This window comes from Fistularia commersonii, chromosome 10 (assembly GCF_037954325.1).
Source record: "Fistularia commersonii isolate RoL2024-O1a breed Wild chromosome 10, RoL_Fcom_v1.0, whole genome shotgun sequence".
Classification (NCBI taxonomy): domain Eukaryota; kingdom Metazoa; phylum Chordata; class Actinopteri; order Syngnathiformes; family Fistulariidae; genus Fistularia; species Fistularia commersonii.
In genome coordinates, this window is record NC_141293.1 from 15,361,789 (window position 1) to 15,378,142 (window position 16,354).

Here is a 16,354-nt window from a genome sequence, read left to right on the forward strand (position 1 = left end):
CGGTTCGGTAAGATTTAGATATCGCGAGTCCTGACTCTGCAGTGACGGTCGGTTGCTGCAAACCCAGAGACAGTTGGCCACGCTTCGCTGAGCGAGGAAGTCTGGATTTGCCGGAAATATCCAGCCAGCATTCGACTTGTCATTTAATGCGAAGGAATCGTCATAAAACTAGATCCGGGCATCTTTCTTTTTTTTTTTTTTTTCTAGGAAAATATTCCCCGCGATGCAAAAAATGAAGGGTAATTTGTGTTACATTAAGGGACATTTAGGTGAAGTTTCTTCTTGTCCATGAAAGTTTCCCTTACGGCAACTTTAATGATCAATTTTAATCTTGCAGCTCCTCCGAATTTTTAATCAGCGGATCATTTTTACGGAATTTGAAATAAAGGCACTGGATGGAAGCTGCTTCTCTCTGGTTCTTGGAGGATCTTTTTTGGACCGAACCAGCGATGCTACACTGGTAGCAACACCTGGCTCCTCCGACGTCCAGCTTCATTAGTAAAGCCATAGTTTGTACTAGAATCAAATCGTCTCCAGCCAGCCAATCCGCATGCCGAGTGAAAAAGGGGGGGGGAAAAGAAAAAAGTATTTCTCATTAGGAAATATATTTCCTCTTTCTCCCGGCTGGTTTTGGCAAGAGTTCGACGGACAGATGGCTCATTCAAACCTGTTCCTTTTTAAACTGTTTCTGCAGTCAGTTGCAAAACTAATAATCCCGATATTTGCTTTTTTTTTTTAATCACGTGATTGTGTGGTTTCTCTTTTAGTCAGTATGACTAGTTTTAATCCCTGTTTTATTTTTCATGACCATATTAAAGATTTTTTATTATTTGACTTTACCCTTTTTTCCCCATTAATGAATTAATTTAGTCGGTTTATTGTGCGTACCCCACCTATAAATGGTAGCTATTTTCCTCTCAACACTGCTTTCACTCATAAATTAATTTAACAACTTCTCCCATAATTGACTTTGCATCTGTAATATCACACACCGCGTTCTGCCCATAAGCCCCTGCAGATTTCAATTTAAGACATAAAACATAATATTATTTGCCCAAAAAGAACCTGCTGGTTTTTGCCATTAAAGGCCATCAACATGCAGGAGAGATTTCGGCATCAATGGGAATTTAGCACGGATGGCGGATTCTCATAAGACACCAGACACTCCAATCCATTCCTATTCTAATGGGAAGAATTTCCGATAAAACGTCAAACAAATAACAAAGTGCGTGAGAAATGGCCGCGAAGAGTAATCTCAAACTACTCAATATCCAGTCGGACGGTTTTTTGAGTTTCTTTGCGAGCTTGCGAGCCCTGGGAGACCAAAAACAGGGGAGGAATAATTCTAAAGGAGAAAGGGAGATTGCTTGCTCAGCACCAAATATACATTTGTAATGTCACCCGCTCTCTCTTTCTCTCTCCGCTCGCAGGGCGATGGCTTGCAGCTGGAGTACGAGATGAAACTGACCAACGGCCAGTCTTTCTGGACGCAGCATTTCTCGGCGGACGAGTTCGGTGAGAGTGATTACGCGGAGGAATTACGGGATGAATTGCCGATGGCACAAGCCGGCACCACTTAGCACGGCCAATAAAGCACACTGAACTGAACAAATTACAATAATGAAGGGACGGCTGAACGAATTAATGGTGATAGATGAACCGAGAGGACGAGATGACACGAGAAAGATGGCCTGGTAGCTTCCAAATGAATTGTTCCTACATCCGTGTCTCGGGTCGTGTTCGTCCGATCCTCTCTGTCGCGCCCTCTTCCGGTCCGTCCCTCCTGCCGTCGCTGTACATAATCTTTCCATTTTATCCCACCGCTACCCCCCCCCCCCCCCCCCCCCCCCCCCCCCCCCCCCCGTTTACCTCCCCGCACCTCCACCACCCAGGAATCCTGGAGACGGACATCACCTTCCTGGTCATCTTCTCCATCGTGTTCTTGCTCTCCTGCTACTTCGCCTGTGAGTACCCTCGTTTTTCCGCTCCTTTTTTAGCTCCCTCTCCCTCCCCCGCCGCCAGGACGACACATTATTCCGCCGCAGTCATTAAGCGCCCTTTTCTATTATAAAAATCGACATGTTTTCTTGATGGGAGAGGAGTGAGTTCTCGTGTCTCTGCCGCTGCAAAGTGACGGCGGAGCCGGTGGAGTTTTCACCACAGAATAGAAAGAAAGGGTGAGAGGGTGCTGAGAGGGAGCTCGACTTTTTTCGTGCAACGCTGACCCGTTTCGCGGAGGAAGCCGTCGGCAGCCTTAAGGTCGGCGAAGCGAGTTTGTCGTTCCGAGATCGCGGCTCAGATTACGGCGACCGCTGAGAGCAAGGGCTGCAAGGGGAGATTCGCTTCCTGCTCGCTTCATGTTCGGTCAAGTGAGCAGCCATATACAATGTGCCCGGACTGCGAAAGGGCTGGTGCATCTGCGGGACAGAAAAAAAAAAAAAAAAAATCGTTATTTCTCAATTAACTCTGGTTTTAAAGCCGCCTGCTCATTTTCAAGCTCAATATCAATTTAATTTCATCATCATAAGCAGCTAAGCCAGGGTGTCGTGTGCAAGTAAAGGCGAAACACAAGCCTCTCTGAGCTACTTCTTATTTTATTGGCAGAAATCATTTCTGTCCTCGTCTTCCAAGTCAGAGCGAATTGTAATTGTTTTTTTTTTGTTTTTTTGTTTTCTTTTTTTTGTTTGTTTTGCGCTGTTTTAGTCCTTCACTTTCACTCGGTGGATTGTATCTCAGGTCGTTTTTATTTTCTGGTACAGTTGATGTTTTCAATCGATTCCTTCAACTCCTTAAGTTGACATATCATTTTATCCACTAAAACACTTGGTATCATCTTGTTTAAATCAGCAGTATTGTATATAATAATACATAGTATTAGTATTCAATATACAAGTATATATAGTATAGCATAGTATAGTATTGCATATGATAGCATAGCATAGTATAGCATAGTACTGTATAGCAGGGTGGAGTGTAGTGTCACCCAGTATCGTGTCATATATTATTATATTTATTATTATATATATTTCCGAGGAGATAGACTGCATTCCCTGTTCGATTCCTGGCTCCTTCTTGTGTGTCGAAGCGTTGTTGAGCAAAACATTGCTCCCCTGGCGCTGGTGGACGCCAGCCAACTGCTCATGGTTCATCCATGATGGGTTAAATGCAGAGGAGGAATTTCCCCACGGGGAATTAATAAAGATTAAATTATATAGTGTATTGCAGAGTTGCAAAGTGTTGTATAGTTTAGTAGAAAAGTGACTTTTCCTGACATATGGTATGGTGTGATTTAGCATTGATTTGTGTGTTGTAATTTAGTAAAGCTTGCCATTGTACGGATAGGGACGGTTGTATTTCATTATTGTTTTGTATTATAGTCGAGTAGTAATGTTGTGTAGTGCAGTCAATTAAATACAGTTTTGGGTACAGTATGTTTGGTTTGGTTCATTTTGGATAAGGTACAGTACATCTGTTGGGGTTTCGTGCACTTTTGGATTGTAAAATGCACTTTAGAAGAGCTTAGTGTGCAGTGTTGTAGTTTTGTTATGGTGTTATATAGCGCAGTGACTGGAGTGTACTAAAGGCTTAGTAATTCAACCAAAGATCCCTTTTGAAAAGTCATGCTACATTACACAGAATCATTTAAACATTAAAATACTTAATAAATACAAATTCATAAAACAATAAGATCAATATATAATGAGACCCTGTACTCATCTGTTCTTACTGTGTTTCCTAAATAAACAATGCTTTTTTGTTTGTCTTATTAAAAAGGGTTATATTCCATATTTTAGTTAATATGTCAGTTCTCTGTATAGTTAGAAAAAAATGTCTGAATATTGATTCAGTTGTTTCTTTTGCCAGGGATTCATTACAGAGTGTTGTTTTTTTGCTCACAGCCTTGTTACTCGTTACTAATGGTATATTTACTGGATATTTGTCATGCATTGCTAGATGAGCTAAAGTACGACCAATTCCAGCATCAGAGATACTATTATACCTCCTAAAAAAACGTTCCTTTCTTTTTGGTCTTTTCAGGCCTATCTTGATAACAGTCATCGCCCAATATCCAAATATATGACTGCATTTAAACAGGGGTTGGGAGTTTCAGGAAACCAAATACCTGTTTTAAAGTAATGCACATTTTTCTATGAATCGCTGCAGGTTGGATTTGAATCTGAATGGATATTATGTTCAGAGATCCTGTCAGGTTTTATTTTTATCTGGACTGTTGGAGAGTCAGTAAGCCGTCCTGAAGTATTCAGAAGAGCAAGATCTCAGAAGAGGCTGAGCTTTCTCTTTAGGCTTCATCAAAAATCTGTGCAGTATTTTCAAATTTGATTAGTAAATTAAGTAGAATAAATCCTTATGAATCCTTGTAGTGCATACAGTCGCGATCTATCTATCTATCTATCTATCTATCTATCTATCTATCTATCTATCTATCTATCTATCTATCTATCTATCTATCTATCTATCTATCTATCTATCTATCTATCTATCTATCTATCTATCTATCTATCTATCTATCTATCTATCTATTTTAAAACAGTTTTACTTAATAATCCAGTTCATGAATGAATCATTTTAGGAGTTTGTCTATTAGAAAAAAAAAAAAGAAAAAAAAAAGAAGATTAATAAATAATAAAGGTAAGAGCTTCTCATAGCAATTAAAAAAAAAAACAACTTTATTTATTTATTTACTTTCTTATGTTTTTATTTAAAACTTATTTAAACCTTTGATACCCTGCACCACCTCAGAGGGGTCACGGTTGCCATGGATGTCATGAAGGTGATTCAAATGATGTTATGTCAGTTTGTCACAAGCAATTATTTATTTTTTTTTCTCCTTTTCTTTTTATTTTTGAAACTACGAAAATGATAGAAATCAACATTCAAAAAACGATGCCATTAAGAGGATGGAATTATCATTTTCGCTTCAAGGTAACTCCTAAGTCACCAGAGACTTAGCTGACTGACTAAGTCTGGTCTTTAGAACACTGCTTTTTTTAAATATAAATATGTTATGGTTTGAAAAAAAAAAAAAAAAAGCTTAAAATATTTCTAGTTGGAAGTGTGAATAGCCGTGAAGAACAGAGAATATGCATACTAATGGCGGCTCCTCCATCTATCTGGCACCTTCCCTTGTGATTCTCTTCTTTGCTCTCACTCTGCTTCACCATCTGTTAGCATATCTCCATGTTTTTTATCTCCCAACACACACACACACACACACACACACACACACACACACACACACACACATACACAGACCTCCATCCCCTTATTGTGGTTTCTCTCCCCCTTTTTCCCGCCGCAGACAATTTGAAGGGAAGACAGCTTCTCCACACAACCTACAAAATGTTCATGACCGCGGCCGGTGTCGAGGGTGAGTTTCTGTCTCGAGCATGCAAGCACGCGCACGCTCTGTGCACGTGCGGCGACCGGGCCTGCTGCCGCGAGCATCTCCCGCCTCGATCCACATTTCAAGAGCTGAGATTTTATCTGCCTTATTATAAGAACTCCTGGAAACAGCCACGGTTGATACCACATCCTGTTACTGATTAATGCCCCCCCACCAACCCCTGCCCTCTTGCAAACTCGCTCACCCTCTCCTCCTCTTTATCTCTCTCTGTCTTTTTTAACCCCGCCATCCTATTTCTCTCCCACCGCGCTTGTTATTATCCACCTGTCTCCTTTGTTCCACTTTACCCCGTGGCAGAAAAAAAAAGAAGAGAAGGAAAGAATATGTCCCTTCTTTCTCTCATTTCAATTTCTCTTACTTTCACATATTATCCCCGCGTCTGCTCCTCTCGGCAGTGCTCAGCCTGTTGTTCCACTGCGTCTACTGGGGCCTTTACGCCAGAGACGGCGTCGGCAATGGCAGCCTGAAAATACTCGGTGAGTCTGTCTTTCGCGCCGGTCACTGCGGACTGACTGACACCGGCTCTGCCTGAGCAGAATGAGTGAGTGGATTATGATGGATGTGAAGAATGGCTGGTTCCAGTGTGTGTGCGTGTGTGTGTGTGTGCTTGCAGTGACCTGATTTTATCCTTTCCTTCTGATATTACGGATTCAGAAACCACAACCTAATTACCCCCCCCTCTCTTACTTTCTGTCTCTCTCTCTCTCTCCAGGGAAATTACTCTTCTCCGTCAGTTTCTTGGTGTTCCTGTTGATGCTCATATTGCTGGGCAAAGGGTTCACTGTAACCAGGTGAGATCATTTTTATAGCATTTATCATTAAATGTATATGTTATATTTATCTTTTATCCCAAATTTACCCTCAGGCCAGTGCGCTTTGCATTTCTGGAGTAACACGGGGGCCTGAAGTTTATTCGGTGTCGCTGCCAAATCACTTGATCATGAGATGCGTCATTTCATGACGCATTTGCAATGTGCGTGGATAGTTTTTTTGGAAATGTCATAACCTGTGCAAAATGATTTATTCAAATACCATTTGATATTTTTTTTGCTCTGATAACATTTTGAAAGTCTCGTGTAGCTGCAGTTTCAAAGGGAGGAAGCTCACTTTTCGGGGGAAAATATGCTTAACAGGAGGAGCTGGAAAGCCAGCTAGTTAGCTTAGCACAATGCATGGAAGCCTATGGGACGATTAGCTTGCCTTTGACGAAAATTGTTAAGTTTGGTTGATCACTGCTATTAAAAAATTGGAACTGTAAAAATCAGCCTTGCAATATTGTTAGTTTTGGGTTATTTTGCCTTTTTTTAATGTGATTAAAAACCCCTTCAAGCTTTTGTTTTTACAATAATGCCCTCTGATTGAGGTAGATAAGCAATCGCTCCTCCTTGCTCTTCCTCAGGAAAGTACTTCTGGTTGTATCTGGTGAATTTGTAAATTCCCAGAGTCTTCTCAATATTTCACGACATGAAGTTGGGATTCGGTCGTGCAAGTATACTGTTTGTAGCCTCGGAGTGGAAGAACCTTTTGAGGTGTTTGGCAGCGCTCGTAGCCTAATTGCTGTACACAGTACCGTAAGGACTCGACTTGACTAGACTTCATTCTTTTTTAATTTCCATCAGTGCATAGGACCTGGTACCGGGTACTTTGTTGTACGTGCTCTGGTGAGGTTTCAAGCGAGCCAAGCCGATGCGAAGATGCAATGTCAACTGATTGGCAGCTACACGCTCATCGCAAGAATCAAACCTGCCAGAAAGCTACATGTTAGCACGACTGCTGCTTTATCTCCCCCCCCGTCCCCCGCAGACTTCTGTGGCTTACCTCGCAGCGAGTGCATCATTAAATCCATGCGTGTTTAGCGACGTGCGCGAAATGACGTCACCGCAGTTTAGCGCCGCCATACTACGATGACATCGCCCAGAATGAGACGGTAATATGAAGTAATGGAAAAGTCAAGTCAGGGTTTACTTATTTAGCGCCATATCACAACAGAGTTGTCTCGTGACACTTTCCGCCTAGAGCAGTAGAGTAGAGTAGAGCTCTTAAATGATTTGTAGAAACCCAACATCCCACCATGGGCAAGTACTTGGAGACGATGGTCTTTTGAGCAGAAACCTTGGACAGATCCAAGCTTAATGTGGGGGACCTTCTTTCAGAGCAAAGGGAGAAGGATGGAGAAGCAAGAGTATGATAGCTACAGACAGGGTACCAGGCCTGGGAGGGACAGGCATAAATGATTTAATACTAATCAGTAGCGCTGACAGTTCCATCTTTCTGGTTACATGATACAATAATAGCATTAATCTTCATAAAAAAATAATGGTGGCTGGACTGTTGAAGATCAAGCCGCGGTCTCTGGGAACCTGGGAAATGAGAGAGCCCAGGGTCACCAGCATGAACTGCTGAAGGGACATGGATGTGGACAAGATAGAAAGGGTGGGAGGAATTAAAGAAATGAGGGTCTAGCCGAGCCTGACTATTAGGCCGCTCTCAAAAAGAAAGGTTTGAAACCTATTTTGAGCCCGAACCGCGCAAACCGAGTTGAGCCGAGTGGCGCTGTAACTGCGGAGTGGAAAAGGTTTTTAGCATTTGATGCTGTTGACTACAGTCGCATTGGCTGCAGTTCATCGTGCTAAGCTATCTACCAAAAGACGGGACGTCTCGATTGCCACTGCAGCACTCAAACAGGCATCTGCCTTCCTGCGACAAAAAAGGTGTTTCATTTAACATACAATGAAGTGAGAGTTTATTTTTAATGAAATGCCTCTCTATTTAATACGTGTTTACTTTTTTGCTGTTAAATGTTTTTTTGTTGGTAAGTCCTTTCTCATTTGCAGGATTGTAACAACACCTTGTTTATATATCATTGATTAAAGAGATTTGTTTTTAATACGCACATTCTTTTATCAATATCGTTTTGTAATTCTGATTATTTATCAACTGATAAATCTAAAACAATCTCCTTTCTGGGACAGGCCTCAGCCCCCCCTCCACGACCCCGGGATAAGTGGTATAGATAATGAATTAATCTTCTCTCTTATTTATATTCCTTCAATAAATGAAAACACACGCTTATATGAACACTTATCAGTATAATTATTTTTTGCTCATATTTGATATAATCTCTTGCATTTTTTCAAAATCAACTTAATTTTCTGTCATGACTTATCGCTAATGTTTTGCTGATTTTTAGGTTTATTCCTTTCAAATTCCAATTTGTAAATATAAAGGGATATCATTTTTTTATATATCAATATATTCTTATCGTTTTCACATCTACTGATATGAAGTAATCATTGACATAATTTTTTTTTCTCAAAAAAATGCCCAAATAATGTTTAATACCTTGACTTTCATAAATTTGTCACTAATTTTCCATTGATGATTTTTTGAAGAAACTTTCCAATACACAGGATGATGTAACTGAACACTTTTTCCAGGAAACTTTCAATCTATTCATTGAAATTAATATTTAAATTTTGAGTGTTTTTTTTCTCCAAATACTCAATAGCAGACTCAAATAGTTTGTGAAATCTTAGACATCTGTTGGTTTTTGTGTACTGTTGATATTTTTTTCTTAATTATTGTTTTCTAACCTACCTATGACCTCATCATCTGTTCATTTAGAACTGGATGATATCTGCAATAATTCTACATTTCAAATGTCCTCTTCTCATCCTAATCCTTTGCCCCTTAAATTGCCTCTAGACCTTGTATGGATAATCGACCCGACGGATTCCTTACCCTCCCATTCTCCGGGACTTTACTGCTCCATCCGAATCGTTAGATGCATCTCATTAATTTAGCAATTTCATGTCCCCGGATTTTCAAACTGCCTAACTTTCACCTGTGGTCATTTCCCAACCCCTCGTCCACCCCCATGCGCGATAGGACTTTTTGTTTGCTTTTCGACTAAACAGCTTCTCAACTGTTAAATTAAAAAGGTCCGAGTCAACAGCCGCGTTAATTCAAAAAATCCAAGCGCCTTCTCGAAGTTCTGGGATCCGTCCGGCTCCAGGGCTCAGCGGATGTTTTTCATGCCAAACTGTTTTTGTGAAAAGAAAAAAAAAAAAGAGCTTTGACACCCTCCCTATGGTCCGAGGGGGCTCTGTGATCTCTCCAATTTACCGAACCCTTTTTGAAAGTCGAATACCGGGCCTGACGGCCGAGCTCAAAAAGCCATTCATGTTCGATAAGTGACACGTTGACAGCGCGGAGTCGAATTTACGACACCCTTTGATTTGTCGACGCTGACAGGCGGCGATGAATGGCTCCATATGCGCAGGAGGGCGGGGATACATTGTTTGAAATGCAGATGAAAGTTAAGCGCTTGTCGACCGCGCGCTTTGCATCTGAAACTGCCTTCTTATCGTGTGCGGCCTTTTCTTTGTTTATTTGCGCGTTGCCGTGTCCGTTATCCTTCGTCCTTTTCCTTTTTTATGATAATTGCCGAGTGCTTCTAACAACTTTCTTGCATTAGGGCGCGGATCAGCCACAGCGGGTCGGTCAAGTTGAGCATCTACATGACCGTCTACACGATCACCTACATCACCCTCTTCATCTATGAAGCAGAGGTATGGGATCTATTGTGTTGTTTTCTGCACCGTGTTTTCCTGGATGCTACTCGGAACTGAGCACAAATCCTGCACCTTTAAACCCCCCGGATTTGCTTTCAGTGATGGAAAACTGATAAAAGATGCTTAAAAAAAAAAAATCTACCTACCAATTTGACGGTCGATTAATACTCGAATAATACTGCTAAGTAACCCGATACTTATTAATGGGCTCGACAAAGTGTTTAGCAGCTACTACATAGAGAAGCTATCAGGTTAACAAATCGATTATTTGTAAAGCACAACTCACCGTCAAAAGAAGATGAAAATAAAGGCTAAATGTGATGAAGTCTGATTAATTTTAATTCTAATGATGTTTTTTTTTTCCCCTCACCGTATTGATCCGGTCATCAATAAGAATGTTATGCCTGTTAATAACTAGATTATTATACAGACTTTTAGCATAGATTACATTGCAGTTTAGATGGCAAGCGTCCTTATATTAAGCCTCAGCAATGACAGCGCGTCCCTTGAGTCACAACATATTAATGTACTTAATGTTGGCAATGCCTCGAAACAAATAGATGTTTTACCCACATATTTATTCTAACCTAATGTTTTGTTTTTTTTTCTTTTGCCTTCCCGTTCGTTTTACTTGTCTTATGGTTTTCAATGTCTGCTCAGCCACGGACGAGCGGAGAAAATATTTTTTGTGTACGTTTAAAAAAAAAAAAAGAATATTGAAATCTTCATGGTTGATGACAAATCAAAGAAAGCCGACTGATGTTTCCGCTCCTTTAAGAAAAACAAGTTTATCTTTTTTATGGGTCTGGGGTTTAATAAACAGAGAAACCATTCAAGCTGCGCAAAATGCAAGCGGACGCCAACACTGTTTTTTTTTTTTTGAGACTTCGCTCTAATCGTGGTCTCTCCCGGCAATTTTGACATTCCAGACGTTTCCTGACACGCTATCCGTAATCGTGTTAACCTCCTCTGCATTTTAAATGAGCTCATAAATATTCACAGAAGTGCCGACGACCACGGCCAGGCGTTTTTGCCTTGTCACTCATTAAACCTATAGATCAGACCTCGGCGTTTTACGGCCCGCGGGTTAAATTTTGTTAAATTTGGTACGGATGATTACATACAAAATAATGTCCCTGCATTTATGTGATCATCGATAATTTTAACATTTAAATAAAATGGCAAAAAATTTAAATATTGAAAATGCAATTTTCATTTCGTTCAGTTTACATGATACCGAGTTGGCCCGCACATAAAAATTAAATGAGAAATGTGGCCAGCGAGCCAAAAAAAAAATTGCCCATCCTTGGTCAGTACATTTATATGATCATTGATGATTTTAAAGTTGAAATAAAATGCCAAAAAATTAAATATTTAAATTGCAATTTTCATTTTCTGCTATTTACATATTACCTAGTTGGCCTGCGAATAAAAATTAAATACGAAATGTGGCCCGCCAGCCAAAATAATTGCCCACCCCTGCTATATTTCATATACAATGGACGCTCATCCAGGTAAAAAAAAAGAAAAAGTAAATAAAAAAGGGTTAAGATGTGTTACAGTCACTGATCTCCAACTTCCATCTACAAATGCGACTGTGGGGGATATTATTATTGTATGTGCGGGTTTGGTTTGGTTTATTTATTTTCTGCGAAACTCCTTCCTCATTAATTACTCCGTGTCTCCGTTCTGTGTGAAAAGACGGAGAGATCGCATCCGCTGAGGTGTTAAGCGTAGCCGCCCGTGAACCGATAACACTCAGACCTCCGCCGCGTTGGTGCATCTCAGCGAGATGTGTTGATGCGCATTTAGAGACAGTGGATTACAGTCTTTGAATAAAGCAATCTTAATGACCCAGTGGGACGGCGCCGTGAAAGTATCCTCGCTATATTTAACTTCAGAGCCTATAGCCATCTCTCGGCCGGCAGCTCGCGCCTCTGAAGCTGTGTAATTTATCAGCTCTTCCACGGTCCCCCTCTAATAGAAAGCCCAGAACCCGTGGGAGCCGGCGCTAAAAATACGGCAAACTAGGTTGCCATCGGAATTGGAATGAAGGCTTCAAAGTGCCGCCCGTCCTGGCGCCGCTGCCTAGGAAACCCACCTGGCGGGTCAGGTCCCCGAGAACCTCCGCGCTTTTGCATTATGTAGCGAGGAGAAGGCCACGCCGCCGTACGCACCGGATTTTCGAAGCGCGATATCGGGCGTAAACGCCCTTGACCTCGATGCGGAAGAAAGCGCGTCGGCGCCCGACGCCGAAGCGGCTTCGTGCAGGAGTCCGTGAGGTGTGATGCGTGTATTGATTTTGCTCCAACTTCCGTGCCAGTTTTTCGACCCAGGTGAAGTGCTGTACGCCTACGACAGCCCCGCCGGCTACGGCCTGATGGGCCTGCAGCTGCTGGCGTACGTGTGGTTCTGCTACGCCGTGCTGGTCTCTCTGAAACACTACCCTGAAAAGCAGCCCTTCTACGTCCCTTTCTTCACCACATACACACTATGGTGAGACCTTGACTTTCCCGCCACCCCGCGTCCCTTCCTGCCTCCTTCGCCTCGCTCAGCCCGAGCTGCAGATAATAGCAGCCGGGTAAAGAGATTGCAAGAGGAGAAAAACACACATTTCACTGTTTGAGGTCTCCTCCATTTGAATAATTTATGCAGCTCTGTAGAAATGTGCGCGCGATAGCTGATGCTTTCGTAATGAACGTTGTTTATTTTACTACACCGTGAGCCGACCTCTGCTCCGCTCACACGGCAGATAATTGTAGTTGAGCAAGCGATCGCTGGAGGAAACTGATGAGGTCCCTTCCATTACAATAATTTATGCTCCCATACAGTGTTCGTTGGAATAATAACGGATAGTTTAAGCAGAACACTTTTCATTTGCCCGACAAAAAAAGAAAAATGAAAAAAAAAACAAAAAACCTCGCATCCGCTCCTCTGCCCTTGGCTCACTTTTTAGCACAGAATTTGCTGAAAATGGAGGGTACATTAGGAATAACATCATCTCTACCTAGTCTATACCCTCCCTCACTTCTCGGTTTTCACCGTGTCATCCGGTTATTAACGTTCTATAAACATTAATCGCCAACGCCGCAGTTTTCCGATTCGTGCCCCAAAAATATCTAGACTTTCGAGACGACATTTCTTGATTAGTCTTACAAAGAAAAAAAAAAAAGGCCTTTCATTTCCAGTGGTTCAAAATGTAAACTAGCAAGAAAACTGCCAAAAAGAAGAAAAAGCAAGAACCGGCTGTTTCAAAATGTGAACAAAAAGTTAAACATGAAAGAATATCATCTGCAAACTCACATGGATTTAACTTGACATGCTCGCATTCCTAAAAGAAAATACTGTTGATACTTTGATGATGGAAGGCTCAATTTAAATAAGAATTTAAATTTAAGACATTTAATGACATAATTTCACCACACACAGATTTTCTGTGATATTTAGTCAAATTAAAGCTTATTTTAACCTTTCCGGATAGAAACTTTTTTGTCTTCGATATTTCTTTTCCATTTCCAGCCCTGAGCGTCCATCCCTTCATAAATAATTTGTTTTCTTAGGATCACGACTGAACTATGCCTTTGTTATTAACACCATTAAGTTTTTTACCTGCTCTGAAATTCAGTTATGAAATTAGCCTGAAAATTGGAAGCTTTAAATCAAAAATATGAAGAAAATTGACTTTTTTCAGCTCAAGTTATATTCCCACCCTCTCCGCCTCCCCTCTTTTTGTGACTTTTCATTATCATCCCCCTCAGGTTCTTCGCGGTGCCGGTAATGGCTCTCATCGCCAACTTCGGCATTCCCCGATGGGCCCGGGAGAAGATCGTCAACGGCATTCAGCTGGGCATCCACCTCTACGCTCACATCGTCTTCCTCGTTCGTACCTCAGACACACAAGCGACCCGCCTTGCACTTCTGCACAGTTCGCGTTATTCCCCGACTCATTATCGCCAGTGTCGGTCATGCATTATTCACTCTCCTCCAGTCAGAAGTACTTTGTGCCGATCGTCGTCCCCACACATCATTATCTTACTCTTCCTCACCTTCGACTCATTGTTCTTTCCTAAAATGTCCTTTTCATGTTCACGCTCGGCGCTTGCGTTACACATCCCGGCTCCTCGGTGGCGCTGCTGGGAAAGCGTTCTTATTCTTTTATTAAATTTTCTTTTTGTTGTCATCCCTCTGGAAAATTCTGGAACAAAGAGATTTTTCAGCTCATGACAAAAGACATGATGAATGCTCTATTTAGCAATTGTAATTGTTTTTCGAGGGTGGTCTTTGGATTTTATTCATTATTATTGCTATGAATTATTATTGCTATTATTGCTACTGGCAGTGAATTAACAGTAATGAATTAGTGAATAACTGGAAATGTGGTTAATAAGGTTATTCAATATTTTGTCTTTATTATTTCTACTTCTATTTCTATTTATTAACTGAATCATCATAATTTTTTGGGATTTTTGGAGACTCACCTTACTTGAATTCAACAGCCGTCTTATTTTAAGCTAATTGTCTTTTCGAATAAAGCCACATATTTTTTTTCTCTTTTTTACTCCATTCTGAATTGTTTTTTTGTACTTTTCTTCCATCACCTACATATTTTCCTCCATATTTTTGGGTAAAAAATGTCATCATGTATAGATTACCACAAAATGATTGATTTGAAACGAAGTCTCTTCTAACCCTTTTCGTTTTTAGATTATAACACGACCTTCGGCGGCCAATAAGAACTTCCCTTACCATGTTCGGACGTCGCAGATTGGCATCCTGCTGTCCAGTCCGAAGGGGGGCGAGGGGGCCGAGAGCTTCCCCCATCATGCATATGGAAATAGTTCCTTCCTGGGAGACTCTCAACCAAACTTCACCGAATTGTTCTCCATCCAGTCAGTAAGTTCAACTGTGATCGGACGTAAATGACAACCGCGGTTTGAATTCCATCCATAATACTGGAGCAACGTTTACATTTTGACTTTTTCAGATAATCACATCTACATCATTTGTTTGTTTGTTTTTTTTACCAGATTTTGTGTGCAGACGGCTTTACCTAATTTGGCGAACGCTAATAACGGGCTAATGTGTGTGAATGAGAGAATAGATGGTTGTTTGTCTGGATACGCGGCCCTGTGATTGACCGGCGAGCGGTCCGGGGTGAACCCCGCCTCTCGCCCTGTGACAGCTGGGATAGGCTCCGGTGACGGATGGATTCGGAAACGCATTGCTAACCCCCCGCTTCCACCGTAGCGGCAGTAAAACAAATTTGATTTGTCTATAAACAGCCGGCCTGTGGAATTGCTTCACGTCACTCAATAAAACAGAAATTTCATAGCGGATCAAAAGTAAAAAAACAAAATGTTACCATATATTTTGATTATGTGCATGGATGTGTGCGTGCTCCTCCTCTGCGGTTGCAGGTGTTTTGAAAACGGCTCATCCGGACCGACTGACGAATCGTCAGTGAACGGAAAAACTATATGTTTTTATCGTGCGTTTTTGTGTGTGTGTTTTAATATTCCCCTACAATTTTGCTCAAATCAAGCAGATACAGTGATAAAGCGAAGGCTCAGAAACAGCCTCCCCGAAGAACACGCAGGGTCAAATCTCATGTATCATTCATTCTGCTCCACACCTAGACTCTTCCCATATATCTACAAAAATAGAAATGAACCCTTTTTCAAAGATGATTTATTTTGTGTTTTTTGGTGTTGTGCATCGCTGGCCGCTATAGATAATGAAAATATGTCACATGCTTTAAAATAAGTTTCAAAGAAGTAGGTAAAAGCGAAGTTTGACACAAACTAACTCCCCACTTCTGCACTCAAGGGATATGAAGGGGAAGCTGTCAAATTGTGATGTATAGCGTTGTGTTACTGACACACTTTGCGCGGTCCCACTTTGCGGTGCCTCATTACAGTAACATTAGATGGCGGTGGCTCAAATGTCCAAACCCTTATCGTCTTTGCTGCAGGATCCGGTAAAAACGGTGGAGGAAACTGTGGCGCGTAAAGGCCCGGAGGTGCCGAGGAACAGTGAGCAAAAGATCATCACCACCGCCGCCGACCTGACGGCGATACTACCCCCGCCCCCGCCCCTCGTACCCCCACGCCCGGTGCCGCACTCGCCCCCGCTGCCGCCCCGACTCCCCTCTTTCACAGAGTATTTCAGCATGCAGAGCGGAGGGGGAGGGTTCGGATCGAAGGCTTGAGGCAAGAGTTACGGAGGGAGACGGGGGGGGGGGGGGGGGGGTCGGAGGGGGTTTGGGGGGGGGGCACGGACAGAACACACAAGATAACACAGTAACAGACAGCCAAAAAAAACAAAAAAATAAATAAAATAAAAAGAAGACAGGTGG

At 41.8% G+C, this 16,354-nt stretch overlaps 1 protein-coding gene across 1 annotated transcript in view; it reads left to right on the forward strand.

The window, feature by feature from the left end:
* The window catches only part of tmem145 (transmembrane protein 145), a 47,835-nt gene extending 31,493 nt beyond the window's left edge, over positions 1 to 16,342 (forward strand). The window contains exons 6-15 of the mRNA XM_086154006.1: positions 1,431 to 1,515; positions 1,893 to 1,964; positions 5,321 to 5,389; positions 5,821 to 5,901; positions 6,138 to 6,216; positions 9,903 to 9,996; positions 12,323 to 12,495; positions 13,758 to 13,878; positions 14,704 to 14,892; positions 15,971 to 16,342. Coding sequence (XP_086010132.1) covers positions 1,431 to 1,515; positions 1,893 to 1,964; positions 5,321 to 5,389; positions 5,821 to 5,901; positions 6,138 to 6,216; positions 9,903 to 9,996; positions 12,323 to 12,495; positions 13,758 to 13,878; positions 14,704 to 14,892; positions 15,971 to 16,207 — 1,200 coding nt within the window. The 3' untranslated portion in view covers positions 16,208 to 16,342. The remainder of the gene's footprint in view (positions 1 to 1,430; positions 1,516 to 1,892; positions 1,965 to 5,320; positions 5,390 to 5,820; positions 5,902 to 6,137; positions 6,217 to 9,902; positions 9,997 to 12,322; positions 12,496 to 13,757; positions 13,879 to 14,703; positions 14,893 to 15,970) is intronic.
* Positions 16,343 to 16,354: the final 12 nt, after the last annotated feature.